We start from the raw sequence: 18,563 nt of genomic DNA on the forward strand, positions 1-18,563 counted from the left end.
CGTGCAACTACTACTCCACATTCTTCTACATGGCTACTAGATTTAGGTGCTTCATACCATATGGCATCTTCTCAGGATTTGTTCTCTTCTTTTGAGGCTTCTCCTACTCCACGCATTTTAATGGGGAACAATATTGTTATGAATATTTGTGTGAAAGGTTCTATTGACATTGATGATGGTACATTTCATGATGTACTATGTGTTCCATCTTGTCCTCTAACATTCTCTCTATTTATCAAATTACTCATAGTGGGATAGGGAGGAAAGTTGAATTCACATGAGATTCAATGCATATTAGAGATAGTGAAATAGGAAATATTGTTGCTACAAGGATTTTTGATCATTCTTCCAACTTGTACTCTTTCTCTAATTTTGGTCCACCATCTCCATTATTGGATAATTACTCTTTCTTCACAAGAGCCTATTGAGGTGAAGTTGGGTCACTTGAACTTATCTATTGTTCCTGAGACTAGTGTTTTGACTTCTACATCTTTACCTCTTGTTCAGATTCCATATGTTGCACAAGATTATTCTTCAGCATTGCTCATTGGAGCTTCATTTATCAAGCCACCTAGTGCATTTGTTGAGGATATATCAAAGAACATTCATCTCCTCTTATATAATAGATTCAGCACACTTGTTATCCGACCTCCATTGGAGATTCCATTCCAAGATTCTCATGCATTTTCTTTCGAGCATGAGCTAGGACTTCCAGCTTCACCTTACATTTAGGGGTTTCATCTTCCTTGTCTAATGCCTTTATTTCTTCTATATTGGAGTCACATTGGTCTGATCATCAACACGGGAGTTCTACCATTCTAGGGGAGCTATAGTCTCAGGCGTCTATCATGGGGGGTTTCATTGTACTTATGGTTTTGAGAGTCTCTTGAGACATATCATTTGTACTTTTGTTTCATCTCTTTTTGAAGTAGAGTTTTTCCCATGTGGTTTTCTCTATTTATTTTCTTTATAGAGATTTGGTTGTGATTGGGTACCTCATCAAGCCATGTTGTCAGGACCCAAGTTTGCATTCAGCATTGTAGTTCCTTTGTTTTATTTTTTTGCATTGTTTGTAGTTACATTGTTGCTCATCTTAAGAGTAAAGAATTATTTTAATTATCTTTACTCCCTTCTTAAGATTTCCCTTTCTGCACTTGCATTTTTCATTTAATAATTAATATTTAATTATGAAATGTCTTTTACCTTATAGAGTTTCCCTTTTAGGTTTTCGATCTCCTTCCATAAGGATTGATCTCTTGTATTTTCATTTTATTCTTTCACTGTGATAATACAATCAAGCATATCCAAAACTTGAAAGTTGGATAGGTTGGCACCTAAGGGATGATGAGATGAAATATTATTATTACTATTTCTTAGATGACATGATTATTAGTCGCAATGGCGTAAAATAAGGGAGGTCATAGGAGGTACAATAGTATTATAAATTGGTTATCAAAATAACTTTAAATGAAGAGGGGTGGTTGGAACATATAACATTGCTATTATATAAATATGTTCTCTTTTTAATAGTGGAACTTTATTTGGAAGAAAAATCTAATTTTATTGTAGTTATTGCTAAGTATGAATCTCCAAAATATACTTACTTTTTTATATGGTAAATCAAATTTATTTATTTTTTGTTTAAAATTTTACACTAATTTACCATTTTATTATCATTTAGTATAAAAGCCTTTTGGTTTAAGTCTTTCTTGAACGTTTTTTTATCATTATTGACTTCATAAATTTTTCTAAGCAGTTGAGTTATAATTCATGTGCAAATTTCAAGAAACTCATTACACCAATTACGAATTGTGAAAATTAAAGATATAAATATGTTGAGAGAAAAATATCAATAGAAAGTAATTACTAAGGAAAGTAGTCCCAAGGGGATATGATAAATATTGCAAACTGAAATAAAGACTATAATTCTTCACATAACTAGGAAGAAGACTCATCTGTCCAAATTATTTTTCCTTAACACAAAAATAAATTTTAAAAAGAAGAAAAGATTATTGCCACCTCAGATATGAATAGCTTAAGTAATGACTAGAGATGATGACAAGTTAAAATTTTCTACTGAAATAAAAGTTACAACTTCAACAAGAAAAGAAGGATGAATATTGAATTACGATGTTAAAAATAAATAAACATTTTGAACATCCATCTATAGAGAGCTTAAATAATAACTAAAGATGATGTCAATAGTCAATAAGTTCAATTTTTACATTAAGAAATAAAAGTTTAGCAAGTTACAATATTTTTATACAAAAATCCATTGTGAACACTTATATATAAAAATAAGAGAGGATGAATGGTTGCCTCCTAAAATGAAGAGGGTTGGGAATAAAGACTTATTTTACATAAATTGTTTGTTTTTCATTAATGTTGGCAACTTATATTTTTTTAGTTGAGAATAAAGGTTGTGAACAAATAAATATATAAATGCATTTATTAAACAAATTTGATGAATTATTTTGATGTCTAGTACTACTATTGATTGCTTATAAACTTTGGACAATACTCCATAAAATTGCATGCACCTCCCAACACTATTGCAAAAAGGGCTAACACATGTTTGTTGGTTGGGGTCACAAACTTGTGTTGGTAGGGTTAAAAAGGGATTATTTAAAATTATTGTTATGATAGAAAATTCCCTCCCTATAAGGGGGGAGAATAGCAAACCCAAGGAATTTCTCAATGTACCCATTTTTTTCATATTATAAAAAGGTTAATATTAAGGGATAATGTGGAGTAGAGCAGTAGAGTGTTCTTCTTAGCAAGAATTATTGCAGTAGGATAATGGGTCGGAGAATAAAGCATTATGGATTCAAGATTTCCAAAATTCAGCCAAGGCTTGGCCCAGGACCCAACTACTAGTCATATTTGGTTTGGTATTGCTACTACACATAAATTTGAGAGTCCAAATGATATGACTAAAGAGTGCCTTTGTCAAAAGATGTTACTTCATTTTGGACAATTAGCTATAATATTTCTATGGACCTTTGGTAATTTATTTTTGATTAAGGAAAACAAGTTTTGAAGGGTGCCTGAAACCCTTTACACAAAAAAAAAATTCAATGGAGCCCAAACAAAAGATACAATAGACCAAAGGTGAAACAAGCCACCAACCAAAAAAAAGGTGACTAGGGTAGCCTAACAAATAACATAGAACACTTCTGCCACCAAATAAAACTCAAAAAATCCAATTAAGACCCCCTACTCCCAAAAGAATGAGATCTAAGAAGATGATCAAAGGATTGTTGGGAATGTTTGTATTTTTTTACCTTTAACCTTTGTCCAACCTTCCTCCACCCAAGAAGCCTCCTTCTCCCAAACCAAAGCTTCGCCCTTTGACCCAACTAGATAACCAAGCAAGATCACACCCGAAACTTTGTCCACTAGAACTCGACCCGCAAAGGGAGGGGCAACCATGGTAGCCATATCTAGCAACGGATCAAAATTTGGTTCAAATAGTGCAGAGCTAATGGCACCATCAGCAATCACAAATGAGGGGGGAACTGTAAGAGCAACATCTTTAAGGATAGAGTAATGCTAAACCAAAGCCCCAGACCACCAAAAAATTATTTTCTTTGATTTTTGTACTTCCACAAGATAGCGTGCAGCAACATGTCCAGTCCCTGAGCAAACCCTACAACGAAAAGGAATTCCTTCATAGTCAAGAGTTTGAGTCCAGGAACCATTAGGGACCTCAAGTTTGATGTTCTCAGGTAGGCCCTTCGACGTATCAACCACCACTAGGATACAAGCATAAGCAGTATGTAAGATATCAAATGATTTAGAATCCACCATTTGGAAGTCACCAATGGCATCTCCCATGGCTTCAAGGACCGAATCCAGCCACAAGTGAAGGGGAAGATTTGGGAGCCTAACCCAAAGAGGCATATGAGAAAAAGATTTTGATGTAGGATCTAAACCCTCGTGCCAAGGTTTGGCCAATAGAGTCCTCCCAGTTGAAGCGACTACACAAAATAGCCCTCTTGTCATCATCAACATCAAATTTTACTATGAAAAAACCCCTAGCCATAGGGTAAATCTAGACAGATTCAAAAATCAATGGGTCTCAATGCTTAGATATCCAAGCATGAAGAGCCTATAAGGAAGGCCAGAAGCCACGAAATCTAAAAATAGTGACCCTCCTAGAGAAGTCCTCAATTGTATGAGCAATTTCTTCAGCTATAACGTACTCCAAAACCAACCAGATAGGATTGCTAACCGAGACAGGATTCATAATTGAGGAAAATTTTGGACAATCCACAGATGAAATCCCCAATCCATGGACATCAGCTTCGAAAGCTGACACATCCACAAAGGAGGCAGCTTTGCTGCCAACAACAGAAGCAAAAAACCTAAACCTCGAACAACCACCAGAAGAAGCAGGCTGAGCAGACGCAACCCCAACAGCCACAGGGTCCACCGAGGAAGCAATGCAGGAAGGAGCCATGGCTAGAGTGTAGAGTGCAAAGCGGGAACGGAGATCACAGAGTGAGAACCCTAAACGATTTGGGAGCCAATTCCAAAGTTTGTTCTATACATATGACTACCAATGAGAAACACAAATGTAATAGGCAAATGATATCAATTAGCCACAAACTTTGAGTTTGTTGATAGAATCCCCCGAGAAGAGTTAGAATAGCAGTTCTCACTCCTTTAGTGGTACTAAATAAGTGCATGTTGGAATTGGGATTTTGAGGATAAAGATTCATTGAGTTTTAAAAAGTGGTTCCAACCCTTGGGGATGTGGTACTACATCTAAACAATTATCCCACCTGCTCTCCTCTTGATTTAGGAATAGCCATATGAACTAAATGCCTTGTCCAAGCCAAAGAACAAACTCCGAAGAGCCCTAATATATGATTATTGGGACAAGATTCAACATTTTTAAAACATGAAACACATGGTTCCATTGATGTTATAAATGTAACCAACCCACTATTAAAAAGACCTTTGGTAATTTGTGGCTAATTGATATCATTTGGCTATTACGTTTGTGTTTATCATTGCTAGTCATATGTATAGAAAAACTTTGGAATTGGACACGACATAAAAGATATTTTAGAAGCACATGTTCCTACGAGAGGCTTATTAGGACGCAAGCATAAGGGTCTTTGCAACACAATCAGTAACTCTTTTCACTTTCGATTAGTTCTTTCTCTAGCTTCTTTGGGAGTTATTACTTCTGTAATAACTCAACACATGTATTATTTGCCTACCTATGCATTCATAGCACAAGATTTTACTACTCAAGCTACTCTGTAAACTTGTCATCAGTACGTTGTCAAATTCATTATGACAAGGGTGTTTTCTCATGGAGCTATATTTTTCATTAGAGATTATATTCCAAAACAAAATAAGGATATTGTATTGCAAGAATGTTGGAACATAAGGAAGCCATAATATCTCATCTGAGTTGGGTTAGTTCATTCCTAGGTCTTCATACATTAGGACTTTATGTTCATACATTTTATGCTTTTGGTACTAATAGAAAAGAAAATCTTAATTGAGCATGTATTTACTCAATGGAGACAATCTGCTCATGGTAAGACCTTAGATGGACTTGATGTGCTATTTATCTTCACTAAATGATCTAGCATTCAATATTTGCAAAAGCTCATATGGTTACCCAATAGGTTGAATGCTATTATAATAATAAAAATTCACTCTTCTTAACAATTGGTTTTTGGAGAATTTTTTGTTCATCATGCTATTACTCTAGGTTTCCATGCAACTACATTGATTTTAGTAAAAGTTTCTTTAGACATGCGCAATTCTAAGCTAATCCCTAAACAGAAAGATTTTTGTTATAGTTTTCCCTCTGATGGTCTATGCCAGGGCAATACTTGCCATATTTCGGCTTGGGATGCTTTTTATGTAGCAATTTTACGGATATTGAATATCACTAGATGGCTAACTTTCTATTGGTATTGGAAGGATATCACCTTATGGTATAGAAATGAAAGTCAATTTAATGAGTTTTTTACTTATTTAATAGGGTGGTTAAGAGATTATCTTTGGTTAAATTATTCACAACTAATTAATGGATACATCTCCTTTGGTATGAAAAGTTCATCTATTTGAGAATTGATGTCCTTATTTGGACATCTTGTTTGTGCTACTGGATTTATGTTTCTTATTCTTGGCACGAACATCAACAAGAACTTATTGGAACTCTTGCAATGGCTTGTGAACAAATACCTCTAGCTAATTTAGTATAATGGAGAGATAAGTTGGTAACTCTTTCCATCATTCAAGCATGATTAGTTAGATTAGCTCACTTTTATGTAGACGATACATTCATCTATGCAACTTTCTAAATCACCTCTACATTAGGCAAATTCAATTAATTCTTTTGCATTTCTTTATTTTCAGTGTAATCTCTATGCATGAAAAGGAGTAATCCACGTAATACCTCTCTGTCTCACATTTAATTTATATTATTTATATAAAGCAATTGAGTCATTATGGCAAGAAGTCTCATTCAAAGAGACAAAAAGAAACAAAGATTGCATAGGAAATATAATTTGCTTCTCAAATCTTTGAAAAAAAAGTTGAGAGAAGTCTCATCACTAGACTCAAAATTGGAAATCTCCCATAATAATGCACCTACACATCTTCAGCAGAGTTGTTTGAAAGACTAGAAGACCCAATTATCGAGAAATATAATCCATGAAAGGGTTCACTCGTGTTTGTTGTTTTGGGTAACAAAATTGATTGGTAGGATAAAATAAAAAGATTCTTTAAAGTTATTGTTATAGTAGAAAAGTCCCTCCCTATTTACGAGGGAGGGAGAATAACATACCCAAGGGATTGCTCAATGTACCCCATTTTTGGGTCTTTGCAGGGCAACTAGTCCTGCATATGATTTGAAATGATCCATTTATTAGAACAGAAAAAAATTATAGTGAAAAATTGCACAATTCAACACAAATAAAAAATATAAATTCTATTTTATTTTAATTATTCTAGATAAAATTGTTCAAAAATACTATATCAATTAACTCTTTCATTTTTTTATTTTCAATTATTCTCTCTTTGTAAAAAGGAAATAATCCACATAATACTTCTCCATCTCAAATTTGATCTATATTATTTTGTAAAGTAGTTGACTCATTATGACAAGAAAAGGTCTCATGTAAAGAAAGAATAAGAAACAAAGATTGGAGAGAAAATGTAATTTACATCACAAATCTTTTCAAAAGGAGATGAGCAATCTCGCCACTAGATGCAAAATTCAAAATTTATAATTAAAAAATTGCAATTTTTTTCAAAAGGAGATGACCAATCTCGCCACTAGATGCAAAATTGGAAATTTATAAAAAACAAATTCCAATCTCTCTTGTAATAGTGCACCTACACATCTTCCCCCTCTAGAAAAACCCAAAGCCAAATATAAATACTTTGAATTATCAGAGGTAACAAAATCAAGGTGGAAGGGGTCAAAAGATTTTTAAAAATTGTTATGATAGAAAAATCCCTCACCATATGGAAGGAGAATAGCATAGTGGAGGGATTTGCTTGAAGTGTTGGCTGATCTCCAAACAAAATGCACCAAAGACAAAAATATATATATATATCAAACAAGATTCTTTTTCAGATTTACAAAAACACAGCGAAATTTTGTAAAAAAAATGTTGTTTTCAATCACAAAATATATACATCAAATGTTGAAAATTTCAAGAAAATCATTGTCATTATTTATTTATTTTTTGATGAATAGTCCTTTTCCATTAAAAAATATACTAAGATTACAATTCAAAAAAAAGGGGCCAAGGGATACAAGATCACCCCGCGAATGAGTTCACACGACCGAAGCCGAACTAAAAACATGGCCATAGGAACATCATATAAAGCAACTTCAAGCTGCCAATGCAGTGCCAGCCGAGGGTGGTGGATCATCTTTATCAGGAAAACCTCAATCATCTCTGAGATTGGGGGATGCATTGGGAACAGTCCAGCGATCATCAGCAACAGCAGTAACCAGAGGATCAGTGGCAGCCTCTGCATCTTTAACCTCTGGCCGCAGAGGAGAGATTGCCAAGTCCAGGCGAGGCCACTTCCCAAAATGTGCCCAACGAGTACTAGGAGTCGTCATGGACCAACCAGAGCCACCATGGGGTGGGGAAGCTGAGCGGCATTTCCATCCACCATCACCACCACTGGGAGAGCGATGGCGAGAAGCCTAGGAGCGCAGAGTGTGCGAGTGGCGCCCTGAAGAATGGCGTCGAGGATGCCAGCCATGAGGCGTCGAGGTATCCGCTGAAGCATCAGGAGGAACTCTGGCAATAGTGCAAGGAGCATTGCCCCAATGGTTCAGCAACTCCTGCAGGTGAGCTACCTCAAGGGCAACTTTGTTAGCTTGCACCTCAATCTGCATAATTACATTATTACAAATGCATGCCTTAGTGTACATAGCAATGTTAACATCCAAAAAACTATGTGAAAAAAATAGCATTCCTATCTTTCCTTAGAGAAAACAAAATTTCCATCCTGAAGGTATGCGAAATCTAGTTGAACTTCCAAGGAATTCTGAGGGAGTCACTCAGCAAGATCATGTGCCAAGAAAAAAGTTCAAGCCTAAATGTCTTGAAAAAATCATATAAATCCAATGCTCAAAAATCATGAATCCAATTCTCAAAATTTCCATCCTGAAAGTATGCCAAATCTGGTTGAACTTCTAAGGAATTATAGGGGAGTCACCCAACAAGATCATGTGCCAATAAAAGAGTTCAACCCTGAATGTCTTGAAAAAATCATGAATCCAATGCCAATAATTTTGAGCATGCTTACAAAACCAAAAAATATGCAAAAAAAACTGGTTGTCCACAAAAAGGGCACCTGGAATCAAAAACCCAATGTGTTTGAGCCGAGGCCCCAAGGTAAGGCCTTGGCAAGCCAAGCACCAAGCAAAATAAGCAATCTTGGGTTCACTTATAGCATTCCAAATAGTCTCAAAGCATCATCATTTTTATGAATTTTAATCGATGGTGCAATTTGTCGGAAGGACAGCCACGTCCTTTCTTAATGTACCCATTTTTTTGGTATTATAAAAAAGATTATATAAAGGATTGGTAGCTCGACATCTGGCCCGCAAATGATCCTGGAAAACCCAAATTAGATCGTTTCAATTATCTTCATGTTCCTCATCAAACAAAATGATCCATACATCAAAATTGAAAATATTTATGGTAAAAAAAATTGTACGAATCGACACGAATAAAAAAATACAACTTAGATTTTTCTATTGAGTACTCTGGATAAAAACTGTTCGAAAATTACGTATCAATTTCTCCAATGATACATAATCCTCATCAATCGAAATGATCCATTCATCTGAATAAGAAATACTTATGGTGAAAAAGCGCAGGATTCATCGAGCATAAATATTTCTGAATTTGGTTGTATGTATTTATTTATTTTTTGGCATACATAAACATAGATTTATGGATTGTGAAAATCTGATAAGATTAAAAGAAGAAATCCTACAAACAATCGTAGAGGAAAAAAAAAACACATATAAGAACAAAGCCAAGCAAAATGATAACTAAAAAAGCGCTTGGTAATAATAGTTTAGTTTTTCATTCATTCAGAATTATTGTTATCTTAAACACATTTGAAGTGCACACCACCTGACCTTTTACCTTAAGCCTACATGACGTAGTCTCTCACGTCAGGATTATAGACCACTACAATTTATAAATAAATTAATCCTTTGCATAACTTCCGAAACCCTGCCTGCAGTGCACCATGTCACGTTCAGGATACAGCAATTCAATTTTGTGAATTTCATACGCACGTTTATACAGCTTCAAAATCTCAGTCGATATGTTACTATTATCTGCTTATCATATATTTGCTCTCTATTATTCTCTACAAACCTTTAGTTTCTTGTCAACCTGACTCTCCAAGTTGACATATTACTTGAAGGTTTAGGATTCCTCTGATTCCGTACCTTAGCATGAGGCTATAATTAACTTCAGCTTATCCTGTGTGCTGTCGTATATAATGGAACTTTCAAGAACGTAACTCTCTTTGTTTTTTTGGTTGTTTTATGTAGAATCGTTACCGTGGCCACACCTGTAGTTTAGAGCTCTCTTTTTCAAGTATCTTTTCTGAGCTTCATAGGGTAAAATGACTTGTGAACTCCTGAAGCAGCGCATGAACAGATTGCTCGCCCCATCTACAAGAGTACCACATTAATTTCACCTCCGAAATAACCGAATTTGACCTATACTTGCCTGCTTTCACATCATTTTCCCCTGCGCACTACATGTTCCCAGGATATGTTCAATTTTGCTGACATGTCCAACCCAGTGATGAAGAATCCTCCATTAGCACTCGGACAAATAAAAATTGTAAGATCTAATGTTGATTTATTGATATGAGATCAGTCATTCAGTGCTCACGACATTTGACTCTTGATTTCAAATTTCGGAATACCATCCCATCTCTCCGTAAATGAAATTACCTCGTCCTCCTTGTAAGGTTAATTTCTTACATAATATTTTCCGTGTAAAGCACGCAAAGTAACTAAGAATATGCATTCATACATTTTCCTATTCTAACTTATTCTTTTTCGATTAGTGTATAATCAAAATACATTACAGCTTAAAATTATTTTTAAAACGGTTGCCATCCAACACTTCTAATTTAGCATACATATATCAATTAGTACAATTCTTTCTTCACATTGCAAATGTCTTACATCTTATTCCAATCATACCCTGGGCAATAGCATGCCTCCTCCAAACAAGGACTTAATTATATACATTCAGCATACCGAAGATTCACTACCACTTCACTTGCAGCATACATATCTTCTTCATATTTCACACCTGTCATTTGATTGCTATTTTAGTCTATACTCGCTGCTATTTTGTCTCTTGTAAATCAAAATTCATCTTACCAATGTGTTCAATAGAAAATAGGAATTTTTAAGCAACATATTGGCATATAGAACAATAGTTTAAAGAAATCCGAGTAACAACATTCCAAAGTTTGCTTCAGTTGGAACAGCAAAATTTAGTAAACACAATCAAGAGCACAGTACAAAGGATAGCCCACCACAACGGACAATAACCTTTAGAAGACATAATATTTCTTATCATTTCTCAGCAACTAATAAAAAGACTTCACTCACTTTATCAGCATATTATGTCATTACTGTTTCAAAATAAAAATTTAATAAACACAATAAAGTGCAAAGTACAAAGGATGGCCCATCACAACGGGCGATAACCTTCAATAGACATCATATTACTAGGATGTGTGCATACTTGATAATCAGAACTAAACTGATTGCTCAACAGCTAAAATCACATCACAGTACGAATTGAAGAATTTTCCATGATGTTATCCAAAAGATAATCACATGGCATATAGAGGGGTACCCATGGATAGACAATGACCTCGCAAAAGCACAAATAGGATTCTTCTCTTATTGATCCATGCGTTTAGATGAACTTTTTACAAAAACTTGACAGCGCAAGCTGAGCACATGGGAAGTGCAAGCTATCCTCAAAAAACCGAACTTACCATGCCAAAATAACCCTATTAAAGAAAATTTACAAAAAAAAGTAATAATCTAAAAGATAACCTATCTGGTAAAGACAGACTGTTAGACCTAAATCTACTGCTTGGAGTCAGAAACATGGAATGAGTGATGAGGATTAATCCTAACTATTAGAACCCACAGGTTCCAGGAGATAACTGAGGCCAAGGATATAGTTCTGCCCAAACTTCAAAAGGTTCACCAGTCCACCAACGCTTGACATTGTTGGCTGAGATTCTCACAACTGTTGTATGGCAAATATCTATCAGATCTAATGCTGTACAGATTGCTATCAGTAAATCCACCAAACCCTTGCCAGATATTCAGATTCTACACCTTACACTATGTTCATGTAACAACAATCTGCATCCATATTCAGTGTGCAAGGATATAAGGCTTGCATACTAAGAACCATTTGCATGCACTAACTTATCAATGGCATCTCCATTGGGCTCCCTCTTAGCTATAGTTATGGTTGTTTTTGACCCCTTCCACGCTTCTCCTGGAGCAGAAGGAACTGCCCTTTCCTCCAAGGACAAACTACCTTCTTGATTATTCTGTAACTTCTGTTCGTCATGATGTTTGTCATTTGCAGACACAGCAACCGAAGGTAAATCAGATGACTGATGTGATCTTGATGGAGAATCTTTATCTTCGACAATTGCATCTTCTGTCTGAGCTTTCAATGCTGAATCTTCAGAGTTCAGCTGATCAACAACTTCACTTCCAGAGCGGAACTGGGAACAAAAGAAGTCAGTAAAAAAAAGAAACAAAAACTATAGTTCAATGAAAACTTAAGACTAAGGTGCTTACTTGTTTTTGTTGTTGCTGAATTTGCTGCCTTGCCCTTTTTTCTTGCATTGCCTTCTGACGATTCTCATAGAAAAGAAAGTCATCAAGAATAGATGTCTTGGAAATGTAATCTTTAAATATCTTTAGCATTTCTATACCCTTATCAAGCTTTACCTGCAGAGACAATACACACAAAAAAGCTTAAAACTAAAGCAAATAATACACAAAACAAAATAAGAAAGAAATTTGCAGTCAGAGAAATTTAATTGCCAGTAAATAATCGAGCTAACCTCCTGGGTGTCCCTACTGTTTGTCACTGGCTTATTGTCATTGTTTTCCAATGTGATGTGGCGTAACTGATTGTTAGGGACATCCTTAACAATGTGCCATTTCACAGGGAATCGACCACTCCACTTGTCTTGCTGCCAATAATCTACACTCTGATTAAAATCCACAGAACCCATCATCTCAGCAACACCACAAAATTGGCCACTAGCATTAACCTGGAAGGCATAAAATCATCAGTTTATTATCTATTGTCACATTGTAGTTGTTTTGATTAAAAAACAAGAAAAATATCAATCATCTATTGAACCAGCTTACTGAGAAGAAGAGGAAAACAGGACATGGCCCAGCCTTCTCTTGAGCATCCTTGTAAGCTAAGTCCAATTTTTTGTTCCCATTAGGAGTGCTAGCCCAAACATTATATTTTATGCTTTTGTGAATATCATCTTCACTGTAAGATTTGATTATGAAAAATTTAGCATCAAGCGGCTTGGCTACAAACTCAGGCCTGTTGTATTGATCTCTGTTGGGAACAACATTGGCATCCTCGCTGCTTACATTCACATTTGGAGTCTGCACCTTCACTGTCCATGGTGCACCCGGAACTTGTCGTTGATTTCTAAATCTTGCAGTTCGCGGTCCCCGATTCTGCTCATTTAGTATATCCAAATTTTCATTATTATTCATGGACCCATTACCTCTGCCTTTTGGTTTACCCCTGTCAGAAGCATTCCAACCTCGTCCATTTGGCCGGGATTCAAATCCATTTGTTACAAAACCAGGACTTGATCGACCAGAAGCATTGTTGTGAGAATACATCCTGTTCGTCGGATACAGTCTGTTCATGAAGCCAGGACCAGGTCCCATTCCAGAAGCTGGCCTTGGGTGTGGTACACCCTGCATATGTGGCTAGAGAAAGCACGAAATACAGAAAAAAAAAATCAAGAAGAAATAATAGCCCTAAACAGAAACAGAAAGAAAACCCACCAAGATTGATTATTACCCAAATAAAATAATTATAGAAGACCCATACCATAACATGTGGCAGAGGACGAATATTCTGCCCAAGCGGCCCAGGAGATGTTGTTTGAGGCACCATTGAAGGTACAGCATTAGCTGCCGGAGGCCTCAACTGCCCCTCAGAAGCCACTGGCCCATCAAGCCAAGGACCAACTGATCTGATTCCCTCATGGTTTACTGGCAATATACCCCTGCCATATGAACCATTAGATGGCAATATTGGCATTGGATATGTAGGTCTGGGGCCCAAGGTCACACCATTATTGCTTCCATTAATGCTATTACCATTTGTGTTATCTACAGTCATCTGATCTGCACCACCCACAGATGTTGGTACATCTGTCTGTGTTAAAGGAGGAGTTTGTGAAGGTGTGTAATGTCCACCAGGAGGAACAGGTTGCTGATAATAAGGACCAGTATACTGGAATTGCTGATGCCCATATAGCTGACCATCTGCTCCCATAGTTGGGACAGGGGTACCAGCTGGAGAATAGGGACTATAAGGTACTTGAGGATAGCCATAACCAGGATGGTAGACAAGTGAACTATTGTCACCATACATCCCCTGCAAGAAAGCATTTTAGAGGATTGCACCATGTTATAACAACAAAAAACACTGCTCCCACAACTATAAATGCATTTTGTTCGAAGGAATAGCCTTACAGGGGCAGTGATATCCACTCCATCAGCACTTACATATCTATACTCCTCCCATTCGCCAACTGGACCATCATAACCTGATGAAAACAAGCTAAATTCTCAAAACAAACAAATTTTACTGGTTTCTAGCACCATATCAAAAACCTTTTGACAAAAGCACAGAAAACAAAGGAAGGTTACCTCCATAATAATAAGCCTGCTGAGGGTACCCATTGGGAACATAGAACATGGTTGGATCCATCAGCGTGTCTTGTAAAACAGGAGTGTTAGTCCTACCCGTGGAAGGTCCAGTTCCAGCCACTTCATTAGTAGCGTTTGCATCAGGAGACTAAGGAAAACATGTTGAACATTAAAAAGAGGAAATCCATAGTACTACATGGTTCATAAAATGGCACTTTGACACCAAAAAGCCCAAAATTTTCAAAACTATATAGTACCTGTTTAGTGGCCTCTGTGACATCTGCAGGCTTTGCCTGAGGTTCCAGAGTCAAATTTTGAAGCAGTTTTGTAGCTTCTGAAATTGAACATCAAGAAAAGCAAACATATTTACACCAGAATTCAGACTACAACACCTATAGCATAACAAGAAAACCAAGGAACATAAAGAAGATTCTCCACTCTTATCTTATTCAATCACTCTTTAAAAATGTAAACCGATTAAACACAAATAAAACATCCCCAAGTAAACAAGAATAAGCATATAAAATGCTACTGAATTAAAAGCAAATTGATGAAAACACATTTAAAACAGCAAGAACAGAATGAGACACCACTAAACATCAAATCGCCATGCCAACAACTGTAGAACAAGAATGACAGATAGATAGTGCATGCCATGATGGTCTACAAGGAAGATGAGTTCATATGAGATGATCACTTCTTACAGCAACTCAGCAAATTAATTACTAACACAGACTATTCTACAATAACAAATGATTTTATGTGGTTTTTAAGTGGTGAACCGTAACAATAGTACTCTGCCCAAACCAAAACCCTACTACTCAAAATGATTCGTAAAATGAGTAGTCAATAAAAATTTGATAAACGGACAACATCAAAATGTCCAGAAACAAAATCAAGAAAACAACACAAACATTATCAGAAATCGTTACTATCAGATGTTATTTAGACTGGAGTTAGGTAGGTACAATCATGCAATGTTTGTAGGGCCATTTAGAGACTCTGGCTAGTCCCAGCGCAAATCAAAAATAATATCAGCTTCAGAATTTCCTAAAGGTTTTAAGGAAATCAATATGGACAAAGATTATCTTTGAATTCAAAGATTAAATAACTAACTCCTCAACATTAAATGGGAATTTAGGAGTTGCTAATATAAATAGAGGAACTGCCTTTCACGGTTGGTTAGTTCAAGACTGGCAAACAAAAACAGTTGGGGGCGCACCTGAACAGCCATCAACTCGGATTGTGACTTAGAAATGGGAAACAAAGTAGACTTAAAAGAGTTCCAAATCTGTTTTACAAAATTTTGTAATCTGTTTAAAGGTAGAGTGAACAATATCTAGGTATCGTGATTGAATCCATCAACAACAAAAAAACTAAAAACGACAAAACACAGCTCAAGGAAAAAAAAAGTCAAAGATCAAAAAAATTATAGGGCCATTTAGTGACTCTGGCTAGTCCCAGCGCAAATCAAAAATAATCTCAGCTGCAGAATTTCTTAAAGGTTTTAAGGAAATCAATATGGACAAAGATTATCTTTGAATTCCAAGATTAAATAACTAACTCCTCAACATTAAATGGGAATTTAGGAGTTGCTAATATTAATAGAGGAAATGCCTTTCACGGTTGATTAGTTCAAGACTGGCAAACAAAAACAGTTGGGGGCGCACCTGAACAGCCATCAACTTGGATTGTGACTTAGAAATGGGAAACAAAGTAGACTTAAAAAAGTTCCAAATCTGTTTTACAAAATTTAGTAATCTGTTTAAAGGTAGAGTGAACAATATCTAGGCATCGTGATTGAATCAATCAACAACAAAAAAAACTAAAAACGACAAAACACAGCTCGAGGAAAAAAAAGTTAAAATCAAAAAAATTATAGCTTGAGAGATTTCACTACAATGTGAAATGAGAGCCCAAAAGTTCAAATCACCAGCGGAAATAAGGCAGCGAATACATGTGAGGAAACTATCGTACTCTATAGAACCGTCGGAGAATATTGATGTTGACAACTAACAGTGAATGCGGGTAACAAACATGGCACACATCGAACATCCTATAGGCATTCACAAAGTACCTCAAGGTTTTAGCAGACAAAAACAAACGCCACACCCAACAACTGAAATTACACAAGACTAAAACATTCGTGAAAGGCAATAAGAATAAACGCCCAATCCCATAAGCCACAAATCCCCTGCAGATCTAATTAAACTCCTCAAAAACAATTATCTAATGCGTGTGAAAATTAAAAAACAACCGCAACCAATAATAAACAAAAAGGCATGAGATTAAAGGCTTGAAAATACCAGTGTCACCGGCAGAAAGGATGCGCTCAGTTTCTTGTGCAGGAGCCGCCATATTGGCCCGTTGAAAACCTCAATCTTCAACGCCGACCGCAGAAATATCAAAAAGCAAACCACGAATCCCTCACAAACCCCCGCACCGCACAGATCTGCGCCGCACACCTAAACACCAAAAAATAGAATCCCGAACCCCCGAGAAAGAATCCCAGCTAAACCCTCGAAACAAAACTGCATCTAAATATCAAACCACCGAAATCCAAACTCCTGACCTGCCGATTGCAAAATCAGCCCTCGATCTCCGACCCAGATGGGGTTTAAGCAAAAACCTTGCTTCTTCCTGACCCGAAATTAAAAAATAAAACTCTCTCGACAAGAAGCCCTCGATCTTTAATACACAGAGGGTTTTAGCAAAAACCTTTGCTCCCTTCTGAACAAACAACACAAAAATTTATTCCAAATATGTTAATGGGTTCGATTCTCCTTCTCATAACACAGCAAACGGCGGTTTTCTAAAGAGATCAACAAACCCAACGCCAGGCTATCAAATAGCAAAACACCTCATCACATCATCTTCAAAACCGGATTTGGCAAACCGGTCGGTTTTTCCATACCACTTCCCTCTCTAACCCTAATTTGCAAACGGTTTACAAAATGGTCACGGCGTCCTCGGCGATTAGGGTTTCCAAAATGAAATTGGATCTATTACATCTCTTATATAAAATCGGCCTTTCCTCACTTTTTCATTAATTTTTGTGATATTTCATCAAATAATTTTATTATTAGCATTAAATTATAATCTTTTTTTACGAGTATTGATTTTTTTGAGTGGTGGATGGATAAGCTATGTGGAAGGGCACTTTTTCCAAAAGATTCCAAATTTCTTCGGTTTACTTTGTCTCCATGTGTGTTCCTTCATTTGCTCCACACAAACCAGACTCATCTTTTAATTAAAATTATGTTTGTCTAACTTAAAAGTTCATTGGTGATCTTTTGATAAATTTATGTTTATCTAACTTCATAGTATTTTGGGGCTAAATTAGTGGTTTGTTGCTAGGCGATAATACTTCCACGCATGAAAAAATAATCTCTCCTCTAAATTGGGATTTATGTAGGTAATTCACCTAATAAACCATGCTTACTTTAGAAAGTGACTATTTATTTTGACTACCAAATAAAAATAATAATAATATAAAGTAGATGACGTTTGAGTTAAGTTTCCTATAATAGATAAAAATATACCTAGCGTTTCTCGAAACCTCTCAAACGAGTGAGAGAAAAGGATGGGTTTTGGTTGACAAATCTTAGGGTTAGGTTGGAGTCATGTGGGCACAATATTGAATATTAAAGCCCCTTTTTTTCTTTTTTTTTTGTGTTGTTCAGGGATGGGGGGTTTCAATATTGAATAATAATAATAATAAGATTTATAATGATTGGAGCTGATCCAATAGTACAATAAGAGGCAATAGTAGAAATAAAATATATTATTTTTTTATTTTAAAAATAGAAATTTTTACAAACATTAAAATAAAGTATAACTGGATAGTCTCAAAGTTCATCTTGCTACTAAAGATACTTTTAAAAAACTACTAGTGCTAAAAGCATTCATAGTCATCGTGTAATAAAATGTTTTCAATACCATACAAGACAATATGATGAAACATAACAAAATAGGAATTTAAAAAGGCAAAGGATAGAGCCTCATTTCCCCTTGTATTTTGGTGACAGTGGTTCAGACAGTAGCACCCTCAGCTAATTTT

The 18,563-nt window shown here is 35.9% G+C and overlaps 1 protein-coding gene across 2 annotated transcripts; it reads right to left on the bottom strand.

The window, feature by feature from the left end:
* Window positions 1-11,431: 11,431 nt before the first annotated feature.
* On the bottom strand, window positions 11,432-17,322 carry LOC149569927 (YTH domain-containing protein ECT4-like). Of its 2 annotated transcripts, none has more exons than XM_089822611.1 (9): window positions 16,810-17,322; window positions 14,761-14,837; window positions 14,504-14,651; window positions 14,360-14,400; window positions 13,677-14,228; window positions 12,962-13,552; window positions 12,649-12,861; window positions 12,380-12,532; window positions 11,432-12,303 (listed from the first exon to the last, which is right to left on the bottom strand). In XM_089822611.1, exons 1-9 carry the CDS (start codon window positions 16,859-16,861, stop codon window positions 11,971-11,973), a joined length of 2,160 nt encoding a protein of 719 aa, XP_089678737.1. In that variant the 5' UTR covers window positions 16,862-17,322; the 3' UTR covers window positions 11,432-11,970. The 2 variants fall into 2 exon arrangements, with proteins under 2 accessions (XP_089678737.1, XP_089678736.1); XM_089822610.1 differs by having other exon boundaries at window positions 14,327-14,400.
* Between the last annotated feature and the right edge of the window lie 1,241 nt (window positions 17,323-18,563).

Source organism: Cupressus sempervirens, chromosome 3 (assembly GCF_028749045.1).
Source record: "Cupressus sempervirens isolate cs-2001-9-10 chromosome 3, ASM2874904v1, whole genome shotgun sequence".
Taxonomy (NCBI): Eukaryota; Viridiplantae; Streptophyta; class Pinopsida; order Cupressales; family Cupressaceae; genus Cupressus; species Cupressus sempervirens.